At 37.1% G+C, this 16,160-nt stretch overlaps 1 protein-coding gene across 1 annotated transcript; it reads left to right on the forward strand.

Annotated features, from left to right (window-relative positions):
• Positions 1-6,050: 6,050 nt before the first annotated feature.
• LOC140241271 (nmrA-like family domain-containing protein 1) lies at positions 6,051-11,907 on the forward strand. Its single transcript, XM_072321020.1, has 3 exons — positions 6,051-6,576; positions 10,966-11,159; positions 11,719-11,907. The coding sequence occupies exons 1-3, from the start codon at positions 6,051-6,053 to the stop codon at positions 11,905-11,907; spliced, it is 909 nt and encodes a 302-aa protein (XP_072177121.1).
• The last annotated feature ends 4,253 nt before the right edge of the window (positions 11,908-16,160 follow it).

Here is a 16,160-nt window from a genome sequence, read left to right on the forward strand (position 1 = left end):
AGTGAACAACACACACACACACAATACAAAGGCAGATACGATGATCACCGTTCTCCACCTGTCAGGGATGCAATTTATTTTTTAGTTTCTAGTTTTAAAAAAAATCACAAAGTTCAAACAATATTACTACTTTGATAAAAATACATACGACTCTCAAGTTTTTGATATTTTTCATTAGACTTTGACTGTGTTTAAATCACTGGACTGTAGTGAACGGCACGAGTACTACATGTATCACGTTAAATTGGCAACACCCCGGCAGACGAAAGAAATTTGTTCTCACTACTGTGCTCATGATAAGCTCTTCGATGCAGACTGTGGGGGGGGGGGGGGGATATGCAGTTTGTTAATTTACCAAAGTTATCTAATCTTGGATATATTATTGGTTTGTCACCTAACAATGCGATAACAAACTGCTCAGATAATGGGTACTTATCCTAATAATTGTACAATTGTACTAAATTCAGGGACCGCGTAATGGGGGGGGGGGGGTGGCTGGGGGCTATACTGCCCCCTTCCGGGATCCCCACTCTCTTTGCTATGGCTCTCACTCACCAGAAAAAAAAAAGAGGTATAGGGCCTATTATAATACAAAATACTTTGATAAATCATATTGCTAACCTCCTTTTTAAGAAGTAGTACAAATCATAAACTTTAGATGGTAGGCCTATGAAGGAATTTTATTGCAATGTTTCTATGTATCATTATATTGATAGAAGCAATTATGCATACTAGTATACTTCGCAACGATGACAAAAAGTGAATATGATAACAATGAGAAAGAGAGATCTACTGAATTGCGCAGCTTGTGAATCGCGCATCACTCCAAAAACTATATGTCAATATTTATCTACCATGTATCTATGATTATGACGTATGCAGTTAGAGCATGTTATAGCTGATACATGTTGCAAGTAATATCTAATATACAAAAGCATATGATACAGATTGTGTACTTGCTTTTAAGTAGAGGACAAAAATATAAACTTAAAATGAGATAATATTTATTGTTACGGCACAGACACTTGTCACTGAAGGTGACAAAACAACAACAAAACAAAAACAAACAAGGTTGGTCACACAAAGTAGGCCTATGGGGGGGGGGTGAGAAACAAAGAATTCACACATGAACAAGCGACGTATGGAATTATAGCAGGAAGAAACAACGATTCCATGACATTTGCTCTTGCAACAATTGCTCCCATGTAGTATCTGCACGCCAAAACCAAACATAGATTCAAGTACCCACAGACATTCAGCCTAACCATAATTATACTGATCCAAATTAAGCCTAAACCTATTATAGGCCTATATATTACAACCCTTTAATCCAAACACTGAATCCTTTATTGAAGAAAGTAAGACTGGAGCAATAATGTCGCAGTCTGAGCAAAATACGTATGTGTTACCAGAAAGAACACCCCCATTGAATGACATATAACACAGTGAAGGTCAAAGAGAAAGGGAGAATTATATAAGGAGCAGAGAAAGAAGGAAGAGGGGTCGACATCACTCCCCACTCCATCGCCGTGAGGTGAAAGTAATGATACTAATAAGGTCCAGGGAAGCCTCTTCAGTGTTGCAACTTCTCTACCAGAGGATCCTGCCATTATTATTAGCCTAGCGTTGCCCAGGTACCCATTTATACACCTGGGGGTCGAGAACGACATAGCAGGTAAAAACATCTTGCCCAATTAAGTAACTGGGTGGGAATCGAACTCGGGTCTTCCGATTGGGAGTCGGGAGTCTTATCCACTATGCCACAGCGCCCCCACAGGAGTGGAGGCCTATAATAAAGAAGGTTTTTACATTTATAGGAATTAATTCATCTAGTGTATGTATTAGAAAGCAAATATTTTCTCAGTTAATTTGTAGGTCCATATAATGTAATGAACTTGGAAGATTCCTTGGTTTCTTGACTCTACGATAGATTATGAAATGTTTGATCGCAAAATGAGGGAAGCATTTGCTGGATGGGAAGCCCGGTGATCTACAGTGGAGATGACGCCTGTCCGGAGATCAGGAAGTCGTAGGTTCGAATACTGCTCGAGTACGTACGACGATGTTTTCTTTTATCATGACTGCTACTAAAACACTGATCGATTCAGTGCTTATTTATTTCGATGTAGGGTAATTTGTCAATCAGCAACAAGATCGAATCGCCAATTTTATGAATTTTAAAGTCAGGCCATCATCAGATTGAGTAAAATAAAAGCTTTCCTAGTGATACCTCAGGTAACGCAACAGGGAATATCCTAGAGGTTATGATTACAAATATCTTATGTTTTCTTAATCTTTTCTTTGTTTTTTGTAGCTTTAATCGCAAACGTTTCAACTTAACAAAAATGGAGTTAATTCGGTGGCTTGCGATCAATTATGATGTTATCATCTTTAATCACTAGTGTTTTTGTTTTTGTTTTTACTCGATTGCAAGATTTTCATTAAAAAGTACTACTGTATTTCAATCCTTTGTAAAACAAAATTAATGCAAGATTCTTTCAAGGGGATTCCACTCCAAACTGGAAGTTAGTTTTGATGGAATAGGGTAAAATCCACCAAATAGAGTTAACAAGTTTTATCAAAATCGGACATGAAATACTCAAGTTATGGGAATTTGATAAATGCATGATTCATTGATAGACAGTGATGATAGTCGCAACCACAAGTTTTTTTTTTTCACAAAAAACACTCAACAAGCTTTGCTTTTTAGTAGGTTCCATCGTATTTCTCTTTGCATCCTTTACTTTGATTGAAAATGACACATTGACCGCTATGTATTATGTTTGTATTCCTATTTCTTTATGTATGTATCCAAGCTGGACATTCTGTATTATTATATTTTGTTATATATCATGCATTTTCCATCGAGAAATACGAAAATAAAATTGAAATTGCAAATTGAAATGGAAATTGAATGGGATGACGACGTTCCTGTCTAAAAGCCTCCCATGGTGAACCCTCACACAAATATTCACCAAATTACTATTTTTGTGTGTGTTTTATGAAGAGAAACTTGCACCTTTCAAATCAAAAGTACTCGATTATATAAATTTTTGTACCATTTTGTCTACTTAATTTTCATCTATTTATATACGTTTCATAAGAGATCAACTTGAACATGCATTTAGGCCTATGTGCGTTGTGATGACTTAAAAATAAAACAATACCACCTTTTAATATAACCAGTGAGTGGACTTGCAAAGTTTTCCTTAGTAGAAAAGTTATGCATCGCACTGAAAATATAGACTTTATCATACTAATTATGTCGACATCTAATGATGTAGACCTAAACAACAGGGCCAATGATCAGGCTATAAGATATCGCCACACCTGTGCACGACGTGCTTATCACGTATTAATTAATTCGTCATCTATGTCGATTCATCCTGCAGTGGAACCAAAGTTGAATTAAATCTAACATTTTTGTAACATCTTCTTCTTTCTTTCTTTTTAATAAACAGAGATCATGCATTTTTCATCATAATGAGAGTCGCACTCAGATTCGATACTGCAGTATAAAAATTCGAGTTCTGTGTATGTTACCGACAAAAACATGTTTTATCATCGTTTGAGAGTATTCAAATGATGACGTCATCGCCCAATCTAATTAACGAACTGACACATTATAACCAATATCGGCATGTCTTCAAACATGGAAAACTTTCAACTCAGATATACCTCGTCCTCCTCCTTTATACGTATGCCCTTATTACTTTGTGTCTTATAACTTTTGTAAAGCTAGATAACTTTTCATCCAATCAGTGTCTTTCATTTTACTCTTTATATCGCAATCAACTTGAACACAAAAAGGAGTAACCCTAAGTATAGCAATGAGTTTTCATTTCTCCTCTAATCTTTAAACAAGTGTATGTACCGATATATACCGACCGACTGCAGTAAAATATACAAAACCAATTAACGACTGCCGTGTTGCAATCACGATTGATGATGTAGGCCTACATTGAACGCACTTCAGCCACCGATCTGGGAGGGGGGTGGGGGGGGGGGGGCGTTGTCTCACCTCCAGAGATCCGTGACTTCCCTTCAGCTCACCACCCACCGTACAGAAAATTGTGGTGCTTCTTCAGATTGGCAACTCCGCATGTTTGTGTCGGCTACCTTCAAACTACTCCAGCTTCGCCTCTCCGCTCGCTGTTCATCGATTTCGGGTCTTGGTAACAGAACGCCGACTTCCTAGGGTCGCATGTTTGTGTTGTGTACACTTTTGTGTTACAGTTACCCGATGTGCTGCCAATCAATACCACCCCGCTCTTCGTCCGTGCCTCGGACTTCTCTAGGCGCTATAGGCCTGAGCCACAGGCGAGTCAATTCAGTTTGTCTGGGTAGTGCTAGCGAAAGGAAGGACGAGCGAGCACAATTTGAACAAAGGGGACAGAAAAGACCACATTGAACGGGAAGGATTATCCCTCTTTTAGCTTGGCAAACACAGACGTCTTTCAGCAGAGTTACGGTACGTTTCAACCATCGGAGTAATTTATCCACGTTTTCATTCATTTCCTTTTTGGTTCTAAAGTTGTTGTACTCATCTGTTCTCGTTTAACTATATAGAGCGTTTAGTTAATTACCGAACATATAGAATACTGTTAAACCACAATTAGACAATCTACTTGCCCATTGCATTGATTGTAACGTGCTGTTCAATTTTGCGACTCCATTTTGTCATGTTTCGAACCAAGATGTATCTCCAACTAGATCTATCTCCTGTTTCGATATAGTGATGTTCAAATCATTACTGAGTCTATATATGAACAGTATCAAAGTCGATCGCGAAGGCAGAATGAAAACTCTGTACTTCTAGCTATAAAATAAAAATGGATATGTCGATCACCACTCATTTATGGGCCTATAAGCGCCCTACCAGAAACCATAAATGATTGATCCATCCTAAACAAATGATAATTTACATTTGACTTAAAGAATAAGCTGTTAAGCTGAAAATGCAAATGAGCATCTTAAATTCAAGTTGTTGTTAGTAATATAAATATCCAAATATTATATATATATATATATATATATGTTTCATTTTTTTTTCTGTTTGCTATGGAATAGAAAAGATAAACATTGTTTGTATTGCAAGAGGAATGCATTCTGTGGAAAAGTTATTTTCTTTTTAAATCATGTTGATATGTATTTGCCTGTTTGCCAGATGATTATTAATACATTTTATTCAACAAATTATGTTTATTAATTCTTAAAAGTCTATATGAAGAGTTTGTTCATAAAAACCGATAAGTCCATTTTTGAAGATTTTAAAGTACGGTCTCTGTCATAAAGTACAAAATAATACCTTTTAAATGATATATCGGTCACTATATACATATAAAGGTACATTTTTAAAGTTATGGTTAAAAGAAGCAAAATTTTTCTTATTATTCTCTTATTTTTCTGGACCATTAATCGCAAATATCTCCATTTGGCAAATATGGACTTATCGGTTTTAGCAAACAAACTCCTCAGATATTGCCTTGACATTTTTCTAGAACTTATGCCCAGTAATCTTACACCGATCGGAGACTTGTCAATACACTCGGTTATTGATTGGCCCCTACCCTTCATAAACAGCTTCTTCTGCCTGAAGCATGGCAAGAAGGAATGAAAAGATGAAAGAAATATGACATAAACATTTAGATTAGACGAGACTGTACCATGCAAGTGATAAACAGATTGCCCTACATCAAAATAAAGAAGTGCTCACTGAATTGATCAGTGTTTTAATAGTAGCCATATAAGGCATTATGGGTGTACATACATGTATGTTGCATGAAAACATCTCAACAGAAGAATTTCGTGGATATTGATAAGACTGTACCATGTCTGAAATAATTTCTGAAAGGATCTTTTTAAATGATGACTGTCTATGTGGCACATGATTTCGGTGCCATTTCCCAGAATGTTGCTCATCAAAAATGTGATGGTATGATTATTGTTTCCCTGTATTTTATCTCCACAGGACATACAGAGAGAGAGAGAGAAAGAGATAGGAAGAAGAAAAGTGTGCATGGTGCTCTGAAACCGGAAGACTCGGCAAGATGTCAAAAATCATTGCAGTCTTTGGATCCACGGACCCCCAGGGTAACTCCCTCATTCACGCGCTTCTTAAGGACCCCAAGTACACGGTCAGGGCGGTCGTCGCAGCCAACAAGTCTCCCAGCGATGCGGAGCAGAAACTGAGAGATCTTGGAGTGGAGATCTTCAAAACCGACCTCAATGACCGACAGAGCATCGCCAAGGCGCTGGAAGGGGCTTACGGCTGCTTCCTTTGGACCGAGACGGACTTCAATGCCCCGAATCCCGAGGAGTTGGAGTACCAGCAGGGAGAGAATGTAGTGGACGTTGCCATGGTCAAGAAGGTCCAACACCTGGTGGTCAGCACGCTGCCACACGTCAGGCAAGCCATTGGGATCGCGGCAGCCAACTGCGATGCCAAGGCGCGCATCAACGACCACATCAACGAGCGAGAGCTGCCCAGGACGAGTGTTATTTTTCCGTTCACATACCAGAACCTCACCACGGCCTTCAAACCAAAGAAGCTGCAGCAGCACGTATATGGCATAGGTTAGTATGAGCCATTCAAAGGGGAATTTTACCCAAAATATGACTGGATTCATTAAATGCAGAAATATCAGAAGAATGAATCAATGAAGTTTGAGGAAATTGGACCATCTGTTTAAAAAAAAAGAACAAAAAATCAGAATTTGTATGGGTTTGGTAAAATCTGTTGTGCTGTCTGCACTGGATACAATTCTCCAACAATTTTTCATGCATTCACTAAAACAACTTACAGGTATATGTTTGGGGTAATTGGAATCACATTGCACTCCTTTATTGCCTCCCCAAATACAATAGGCTGTATAAATTTTGTATCCTGAATGATAAATTTTGATATTCAAAAAGAATGAACCCTTTGTATTTCAGATATTGGTTTTGAAGGTTCATGGATGAAAGTATTATATTCCTCTTTTGTGAATCTTCAAATTTCCACATAATTTTGCATGCAGAGGGCTTTTTGATTATTGTACACAGCAGAGCAAGTTATCGGTTATCTTTGTTTCACAGTAATGCTAGATGTACAGTTGTACTATGTTTCTTTTCAGCATTACTTTGAATAGTAGCAGCACTTTCAAGTCACCATCATCAAAACATATGTTCATCTGCATGATATAATATTATATATAAGCTTCTACTCATGTTTCCCCTTCCAGATTCTCATATCAAATAGAAAATTGCAGTATGTAAATGAACGGTATACATAATAATTTATTTGTCTATTATTAATCGAGACCAGTGCTCAATATCTCTTGACTTGAATGTGCATTCACACTCCCTCAAGATCTCTCGGAGAGAAAAGTTTCATCCATCTGAGCTGTGCCTTCATGCTGCTTACGCAAGATATCCTGAACCTAAGCCTTAAGTAATGAATATATTCTGTGTCAATATAATATACATATTGATTATGTTTAAACTGTTTGGGTTACATATACATTTGTGTGGATTGGTGTATTTTTGTGTACTCAGTGGGTCATTCATCATTACAGTGCAGGTGTCCATCATACCATACAACTGACTCATGGTGCCATTTGAAGGAGTTGTTGCTGTATATATCATTGTTTTGTTTTGTTTTTTCTATTTTCTGGTCTGTTTGGTTTGACATTCTTTTGTTGTTTTAAGTTCCTTTATATTATCGTGGTGGTAATGTTGATATGTTTTAGGTATTGCTATTTTTTCACATTTTATTTTGGGGAAGGTTTTTATGTGCTGTTTTTGAAAGATTATTTTCAACATAGATTTATAGTTCATGTGTATTCACTCTTTGTGTTACAACAAATATATTTTATTAGCATTTGCAAACAGTCATTCAATACTGTTTTCAACTTGTTTTGAAATTTTGACACTCAATGAATCGTACGAGGTGCAGTCAATAACTCATCAAGGTTTTATTATTCAAATTTCCCATTTTTTTCTGGAGTTTTCTTACTGCTATATGTAAGGTATGTGCTTTGATCTGGCAATCACGACTATTTTGATAAGTCTGTAATGGTGGACACTAGTAGCTTTTTGTGCTCAGCCAAGTTAAGATGAAGTTCATGTGTTTTACTGCCGTGGAATCTAACCATAAAATAGTGTCATATACCAAACAAAAAATATGCGTGCCTTGTTTGCGCTTTTTTCTCATTGCACGAAATGGGTAGGTATGAAATTTCCACTTAACAGTTTTACTTCAATATGTGTGAACTACTTTTCACCCCAATTTCTGGTGTATAACAATTCTCTGAGAGCTGCATAATCTTTTTGAAATATCTGAAAAGCTTTGATCACTTGTCCTCATTATGTTTTAGAGGAGAATCTACTTTTTTAAAAAAAAGATAATTAGCCTAAATACAGTGATGCAAGAAGAGCAAATTACTGAAATTAGAGCAAAATCAAGGAAATATCAAGAGTTCACCTGTAGTCATTTCCTCTTATCAGAGGTGGTGTCATACACTCAAGTGGAACCTACTTCAAATTCTTTATTACCCTTCTCAAAATGAGTAAATGGTCTTCAACATATTACAAGAGAGGGCAAGTCAATGTCTTTTTTTTTTCTTTTTTTCTTTTTTGAAAATTAAAGGGATTGATATTGTGACTGACTAGTACTTGGATGCCAGCCACCATTCATGTTAATGTACTTGCATTTCATCGGTTGAGAATGATAAGGGCGTTAAGTTGTCACAAAACCCATAGTGTTCGAGACAACTTAACGCCCTTCTCATTCTCAACAGACGATTTGAAGTGTCACAATTTCATTATTTCACTCAAAACTGTTTTCTTTTGGTAGAGTTTTGCTTGATTATGCATTTACATGTACTGTATGTGTATTTTCTCCTTCTCCAGTTGCTCCCATGTATTTGCATGCTTACATTCCTTTCCTTAAATCTTAAAAAGTGGCATGTCTCATTCCAGAGTTTTAACTCTAATGTATCTACTGTGTATTCTATTTGCCATTCTCCCATCTGACCCTGTCCATTACTCTGCTCACTTGCTTACTCCCTCCAAAGAAGATGCTTATCCTGAAGGAGGTGTGGAAATGAAAAGCATGTATTGTCTGTACGACACTCCAAATCAAATGAGTTTACCTCTAGCTGAGGCTGAGCCACCTTCTCTTTTTTTCTTTTTTTTTTTCAGCAACAAGCAGCCGTCACAATAGTAGCTTAAACAGAAATAGTGTATTTGGTGTTTGCATCTTATGGATGCCAATGGCAGCTAAAGCAAAAAAAAAAAAAAAAAAAAAAAAAACCTCATGCATGCTTCAGCTCAGACTCTCTCTTTTGTCTGCTAGAACCTCCTGTTTGCTGTATGCACCTTCTGGTCTGTGATGGAGGATTTTTAGTGGAGGGCTTATGCAAACAGTTTTAGGCTCCTATGTGTGATTTTTGTGACTAAAATACAATGTTGCCCTTTTATCATGAGGGTGTAGTTTACAAAAGAGAGAAAGAATGAATGGAAAGGATTTTTTTTATAGAGAAAGATAAGAGATAGAGATAGATAAGAGATAGATGAGAGATAGAGATAGATAAGACATAGAGATAGATGAGAGATAGAGATAGATAAGAGATAGATGAGAGATAGAGATAGATAAGAGATAGATGAGAGATAGAGATAGATAAGACATAGAGATAGATGAGAGATAGAGATAGATAAGAGATAGATGAGAGATAGAGATAGATAAGAGATAGAGATAGAAAAGAGATAGAGATAGATAAGAGATAGGGATAGGGATAGATAAGAGATAGATGGAAAGGTGATAGAAAGCTCAGAGATTAGAGATTGACAGATTGATGGGCGATAATCATAGATTCAAAGATAAATAATAGATAATATACAGTGTACACTGTATATAGATAGCTGATAGATAGACAGATAGATGAGAGATAGAAATAGATGGAGATGGATAGATAGATTGATAGGTGATAGATACAAAGATAGGAAATAGATAGATGATGCACTGTGCAAAGATAAGAGATAGATGGAGAGGTAATAGATAGACAAATAACACACACTAGATAGACATAGATGAACAGACAGACAGGTAAATGGACATACAACAAAATGTGGGTATTCTCCCTACCACCAACCTGCATAGCTTGATACTGCTAACTACATATGAATAGTAACAGGTGTCCTAACAATCTGTCTTTGAATGTCTGGCATGATTAACATCCGCCTGCCAGCTGTACCCAAACTTCAATGTAATTGTTTCAGTTGTTCTGCAAGGTTGATTACTCAAATAATTTATTGATTTTTGCACACGTCATTGATCATTCATTGCATGCTCTTGATCATCATTTTTTTCCCCTCCTTTTCATGCCATTGTTGGAACAGATTGTACTAAATTGTTATAAATTCACCACACAAATGCAGTGGGAATGGTTTGGGTTGCTGTAATTGTTCTATGCATGGTGTTCAAGTCATCTGATGGCTACGTTTTGTGGCAAATTTTGTTTGTAGTTGCAATGGTTTTTTGAATTGCAATTGATCAACACACATGTATAAGCTTTTATCAACATGAGCTTGTTGTGCATGTTGATCACTTGTGATTAGATATTTGACTGTTTCTACATGAGTCATTAATTTTTCTACTTTGCTAAATTGCTTTACGGAGAGAGAATTTTTTTCACTTCAAACACTTGAAGTCATTAAGAATCGCAGAAACAACTGAGTTAAAAGTGACTCTCTTTTGTCTTTTCATCTCACAGATACACACACTGTAAAAAAAAATCTTCAAATTGGCCACTTCAGGCTTGAAAATATTGCTGTGCTTCTGGAAATTAAGTATAGTATTTTGATCGCTATCTGAACCAGCATGTAAAAATTATAATGAAACAGTTACACCATTGGTCATGACAGAATTAATCGTAGTAAAATCTGTTTTTCATACATGTTGTTCATCTCCGGTTTCCATGGCAGACATTCCGATGCTGAACACGCCCATCAACATGTTCGACATCACCCAAGCGGGTGCAGCCCTGGCTTACATCTTCAACAACCCTGCACAGACGATGAACAAGACGTTTGCCATAGTGGGCGACAAGCTCCGTGTGGACGAGATTGCGCAGATCTTCACAAAGCACCTCAAGCCAAACGAGTTCAAAGACACAAAGGTACAGAGTTATTGTCATTGTAAATGAAATGTAGAAGAAACAAATAGTACACTGTACTTTGATATGATAATTGATTATTTTTTTTTTTCAACTTACTTTTACTTTGTTAATTTCTTAAGGAACCTTGAAGTTGGATCCCTGTTTAAACATCATGGCATTTCTTTCCCCTGCCGCTCTAATAAGAACTCTATGAAAAGGAAAAATTTCAACTGCTTGAGGTGTAAAAGGAACACTGCATTGTCAAAACACCTTTGCTCTGTCCTGCTGGATGTGACTTCACACAATATCAACTCAAAAGATTTGCATGCATCGTGGCTGCTCAAGTAAAGAGGTGGCATCTTGTGTGCCTATGCTAGAGCAGAGACAGGGACATCTTCTCTCATCTCTCACGAAGAAAAAAAAGTGTTAACATTTTTATTTCTCCCAAATTACAATGAAAATTATCATGTAAAAAGTTGCAGATATGAAGGATGAACTGAATTTCAGTAACAGGTTGTTTTGGAGGGTTTTGGATTGTGTCTGTACCGTTGTCAATTTTTTGCACGTTTACGTTGGATAGATGCAAGTTGAGGAGTTCCGACGCTATAAGATCCCCGGCGTGGAGGACCTGGCCAACATGTTTGAGTTCATGGCGAGGCACGACCTTCGCTACAACATGGAGACGACCAAGAAGATGGTGCTCAATGTCAAGACGTTCGAGGATTGGGTCGTGGAGAACAAGACGTCGCTCTACGCCATGCTGAATTAGGTCGGGTGGACCTCATGCCGCCATCATAACTTTGCGTTGTCAATCACTGCCAACATTAAAGGACAAGTTCACATTCATTAATATAAGGATTGAGAGAATGCAGCAATATTAGTAGAACACATCAGTGAAAGTTTGAGGAAAATTGGACAATCGATGCAAAATTTATGAATTTTTTAAACTTTTGTGTTGGAACCGCTGGATGAGGAGACTACTAAGGCTCGTGATGTCATATGAGTACAACAGTACATGGGTGTATTTAAGAAAATGTAAAGAAAATTCAATATATTTTCACTTTTTTCGCATAATAAAAGAGCACTTGACTTGCCTCTTTCTAAAGGCAATGGGAATAATATTACCCGTAACATATGTCAGTAACAAGTCAAGGGAATGTGTACTTTTTTCAAAAGATGAAATTTTGTGAAATTCTCTTTATATTTTCCTTATATTGTTGTACGCATGTGACATCATACACTGCAGTAGTCTTCTCATCCAGTGGTGATTGCACAAAAACTTCAAAAATTCATAACTTTTGAACGGATTGTCCGATTTTCCTCAAACTTTCAATGATGTGTTCTACTAATATTGCTGCATTCTCTCAATCCTTATGTTAATGAAGGTGACGTTGTCCTTTAAGTCATTCATTTCTTGTGTGAAAACCGAGGGCACTCTATGTTGATCTCCTTTTATGAATAAATGTGTATCAGCCTACAAGTCGGTTGTTGGTAGAAATATCTTAAAGACAACTACATGTACCTGCTACTCCATTTTTTTGGTTGAGATGTGAAAACTAGTGCCTCAGTGCCTTCAGTGCAAGTACCGGTACACTGCATACGCCATGTATTTCGCAAGCATGATACGTTGTGAGTTGGACTTGTAGACATTTGTGTAAGTGGTCAAATCTTTAATCCAGAAAGAGAACAATAGCTTCAAGAAACAAATTATTGATTTTCTGCCTTTGAGACAAAAACATAGTGCCTTTCTGTCTTGAAAAAACATTTTTTTTTTGTCTGTATTGTTAATTTTCAAAAATCAAAACAAAACAGTACATCACACAAATCAGTGTTGTTCAGTAAGTTCAACATAAACACACTGTCACCTTGAAATATGCACAAATTTGTATTTTTTGTGTGCTCAACAATCAAATTACGTATTTGGGAGGATGAGAAATATTTATTAGTAAGAGATAGATGATATTATGTGGCTGAATTTTGTGTATAAGAACTCACAAAAATTGCACATGATTTTTCCATACTTTTTTGCTGCCTTGAATATTTTGAAAGCAATATGTATATTAGAGAGTGCTGTTGATGAAGATTGATACAAAACTGATTTTTTTAAAGATTCTTATATTCTTTAGTAGAAGGGTGTTATTGGAGTATCGGTACTAAAATCAACTACTGCACTGCAAGGCATGTTTCAGACCTGGTCTTTGCTATTGACTCTACTTATCATCTCTGAATTCAGTGAAGTCATAGTGGCAGATCAATGAAAGGTTGAAAAAGAACTTGAAACGTAATCATTTCAAAATGTTGTTAGTTTTAGTGTCGGTAAGTTACCTGACAGTTATCTTGTGGGAACCTTGATATAGTGCAGTCTTTGCCATGTGGCCAGAAATCCTGTCACATTTTGTGCACAAAGGGACCACTTTGAAATGTAATGAATCTTGGATTTTTATGATAACATTAACTTTGTTTTTAATAGTGTGTAGTAGTGACATGTCCGTGAGATTCAAATTAGCAAGGATAAAGAAGATTTTTAATTGTTCATCTGAAGAAAATTTGAAGTTATGACATTTTATGTGCAAAAAGAATGGAGAGCATATATCAAGTAAAACTGCAATGACACAACCAAAGTAAATATTTCTAGGTGTCTGGTTGGCACCATAATTGAATATTAAATGGTTAGTCAAATAGCGGTTAGTGATCGGCTAAACACATCCATGTGATGGAGGCACATTGGTCATGTTCTGTTCGCCCATGGGCAAAACATTTTAGTAATGTTCTCCCATGGGAAAACATTTTCACGTAACAAATGACAAACGATACCAAACGATTGAGCGATCATATTTTTCACACAATGGATAGGATAAATTTGCCTATTCCACACAATGTGAAAAAGCTGATGACCGATTAATGATGGTATTTGACTAACCCATATGATCTAACAGATGATGACTTTTGTTGTCGGGAACATGTACCAAATGTTCCACCCTCAGGGTTTGAAATGCTATTTCGGGAGGCTAAAAGTCCCTCGACTTTGTCTCGGGACTTACAACCTCCCTCAATAGCATTTCAAACCCTTCAGGTGGAACATTCGGTATGTTCCGAACTCCCCCGCCAGTCATCATCTATATATTAGTTACTGATAGGCAAATGGCAATGACGTATTTCCATTATATTTGTTAGGTTTTGCTCAAGATTTCACTGATCTGTTGCTGATGTTTCACTTCATTTGAATTGGATTTTTTTTTTTCTCTCCATTGGGTTCATTCTATATCGAGTCCAAAGAGTCATGATTTTGACATCGTGAGCGATGTACTCAAGGTACTAGTGTTCTGCTGTCTCCTCCTTTAAGAAAGTTTGAATATTTTTTTATTCTTATCTTGAAGTTAAAATTCTCAATAATGCTGAACTTTTGTTTTTCTGCTTGACAATGGGCTTTTGTGGATTTGTGGTGGATGTGGGTTGGAAACTTGCCGTGGATTTGATTAGTTTAGGAAATACAACCAAGAGGCAAAATAAGGGTAGCTGCTTTAGGGCTCAATGCAATGTGTGTGAATTATGTACAGGAATCAGCATTACATATTGAAAATGTTTCCTTGTGCATGATAAAATTGCGATGCCAAAGGAATGCTATGGGCATGATAGAATAGATGATATAACTTTACTACGTATGTGTCTTGTCAAGAACCAAAGTAAATTCAAATTTGTGTGAAGTATATTGAGGTACTGTCAGGAATGCTCTTCTTTCTTGTAACTGCTGGTACTTGTAGCTTGTCTAAAGTATGATGAAAAAAAAAACAACAACAACTGTGCTTGACTAATCGACAATATTGTGTGGTTAGAAAAGAGCTAGATGTAGACCGGCATTAGGAAGCTAAACTTGCCTCTCTTTTTTTTGTGTTTTTTTTGTCGAGTAATATATTGATGTGTTTCTACTGTAGTGTTAAATTAGGTGATATTGTCAGTCATTCCTTGGACTCGATGTACTGTACGAGCTGAAATTTTCGCGGTGGTTTTATTTTCGCGAATTTCGCGAATCGCCTTTGAACCGCGAAAATAACAACACGCGAAAATAACAACGCGCAAATAACTACGTTCAGTTAGACACTTGCAACCGCGAAATTAACAACACGCGAAAATGTCCGCCAAGTAGCAATTCGCGAAAATATCTGTACGCGAAAATTTCAGCTCGTACAGTATGTCAAATGGCTTGCATAGTGTTCAAAGAGCTTCCATTTTCTTTATATAAATTGAATATTTTTGTACGGTGTAGTGACAGATTATATGTGACCCGCTACAACAAAATGATCCCAAAGTCGGGCGAGGCCGATTATTTGAAAATTGCATGATATAATCGCCTAATCTTTCTGCTTTAAATTGATATGTAACACATTTTATAAAAATAATCGGCTGCGGAGATAGCGATGTTTAAAAGAGAGCATGTCGAGACGTCTGGAAAATCACTGTTTCGAGAAAAGCGCCCTAAAAGTCTTCCTCTCGACGCAATCGCGATCATGGGACACGCAAGTCAGTTTTCACCTCTGGACAATAGAAGGTAAGCCCCAGCAACCCCGAAGAGTTCATTCAACCACATCAGCGTCGGCGGTCTCCTCATCAACCAATCAGTGACCAGGATGTGAGAAGCGGCTGAGCATAGCGCACCCCGCCCGCACGCACCAGTCGACTGGGCAGTGTGCGAGCTTCACGCTTCGGTTAGCAGCAAGCAGCAAACTGACCAATGAGATCACTCTGGTCGTTGTTAGGGGCGGAACCTATCTGTGGCGCTCAATCCAAATTTTCGAGCCAGTTTCTGCTTCGTTGAAACGCCAAAAAACATGGCTCAGAAAAACGCTATTTTTGGGTCTTTCCTTTGATCATTTTGCTTCAAAATTTCGACAGATGATAGAAGACAAGTTAGACTCCAATAATATACCAAAATCAGAAAATCGTAAGTTTTGGCCAATTTTAATGCTCTGACTTCAAACACGATTTTCACGGCTTCGACCGTGCGCGACTTTAGGACCTTTTTGT

This window comes from Diadema setosum, chromosome 17 (assembly GCF_964275005.1).
Source record: "Diadema setosum chromosome 17, eeDiaSeto1, whole genome shotgun sequence".
NCBI classification, from domain to species: Eukaryota; Metazoa; Echinodermata; class Echinoidea; order Diadematoida; family Diadematidae; genus Diadema; species Diadema setosum.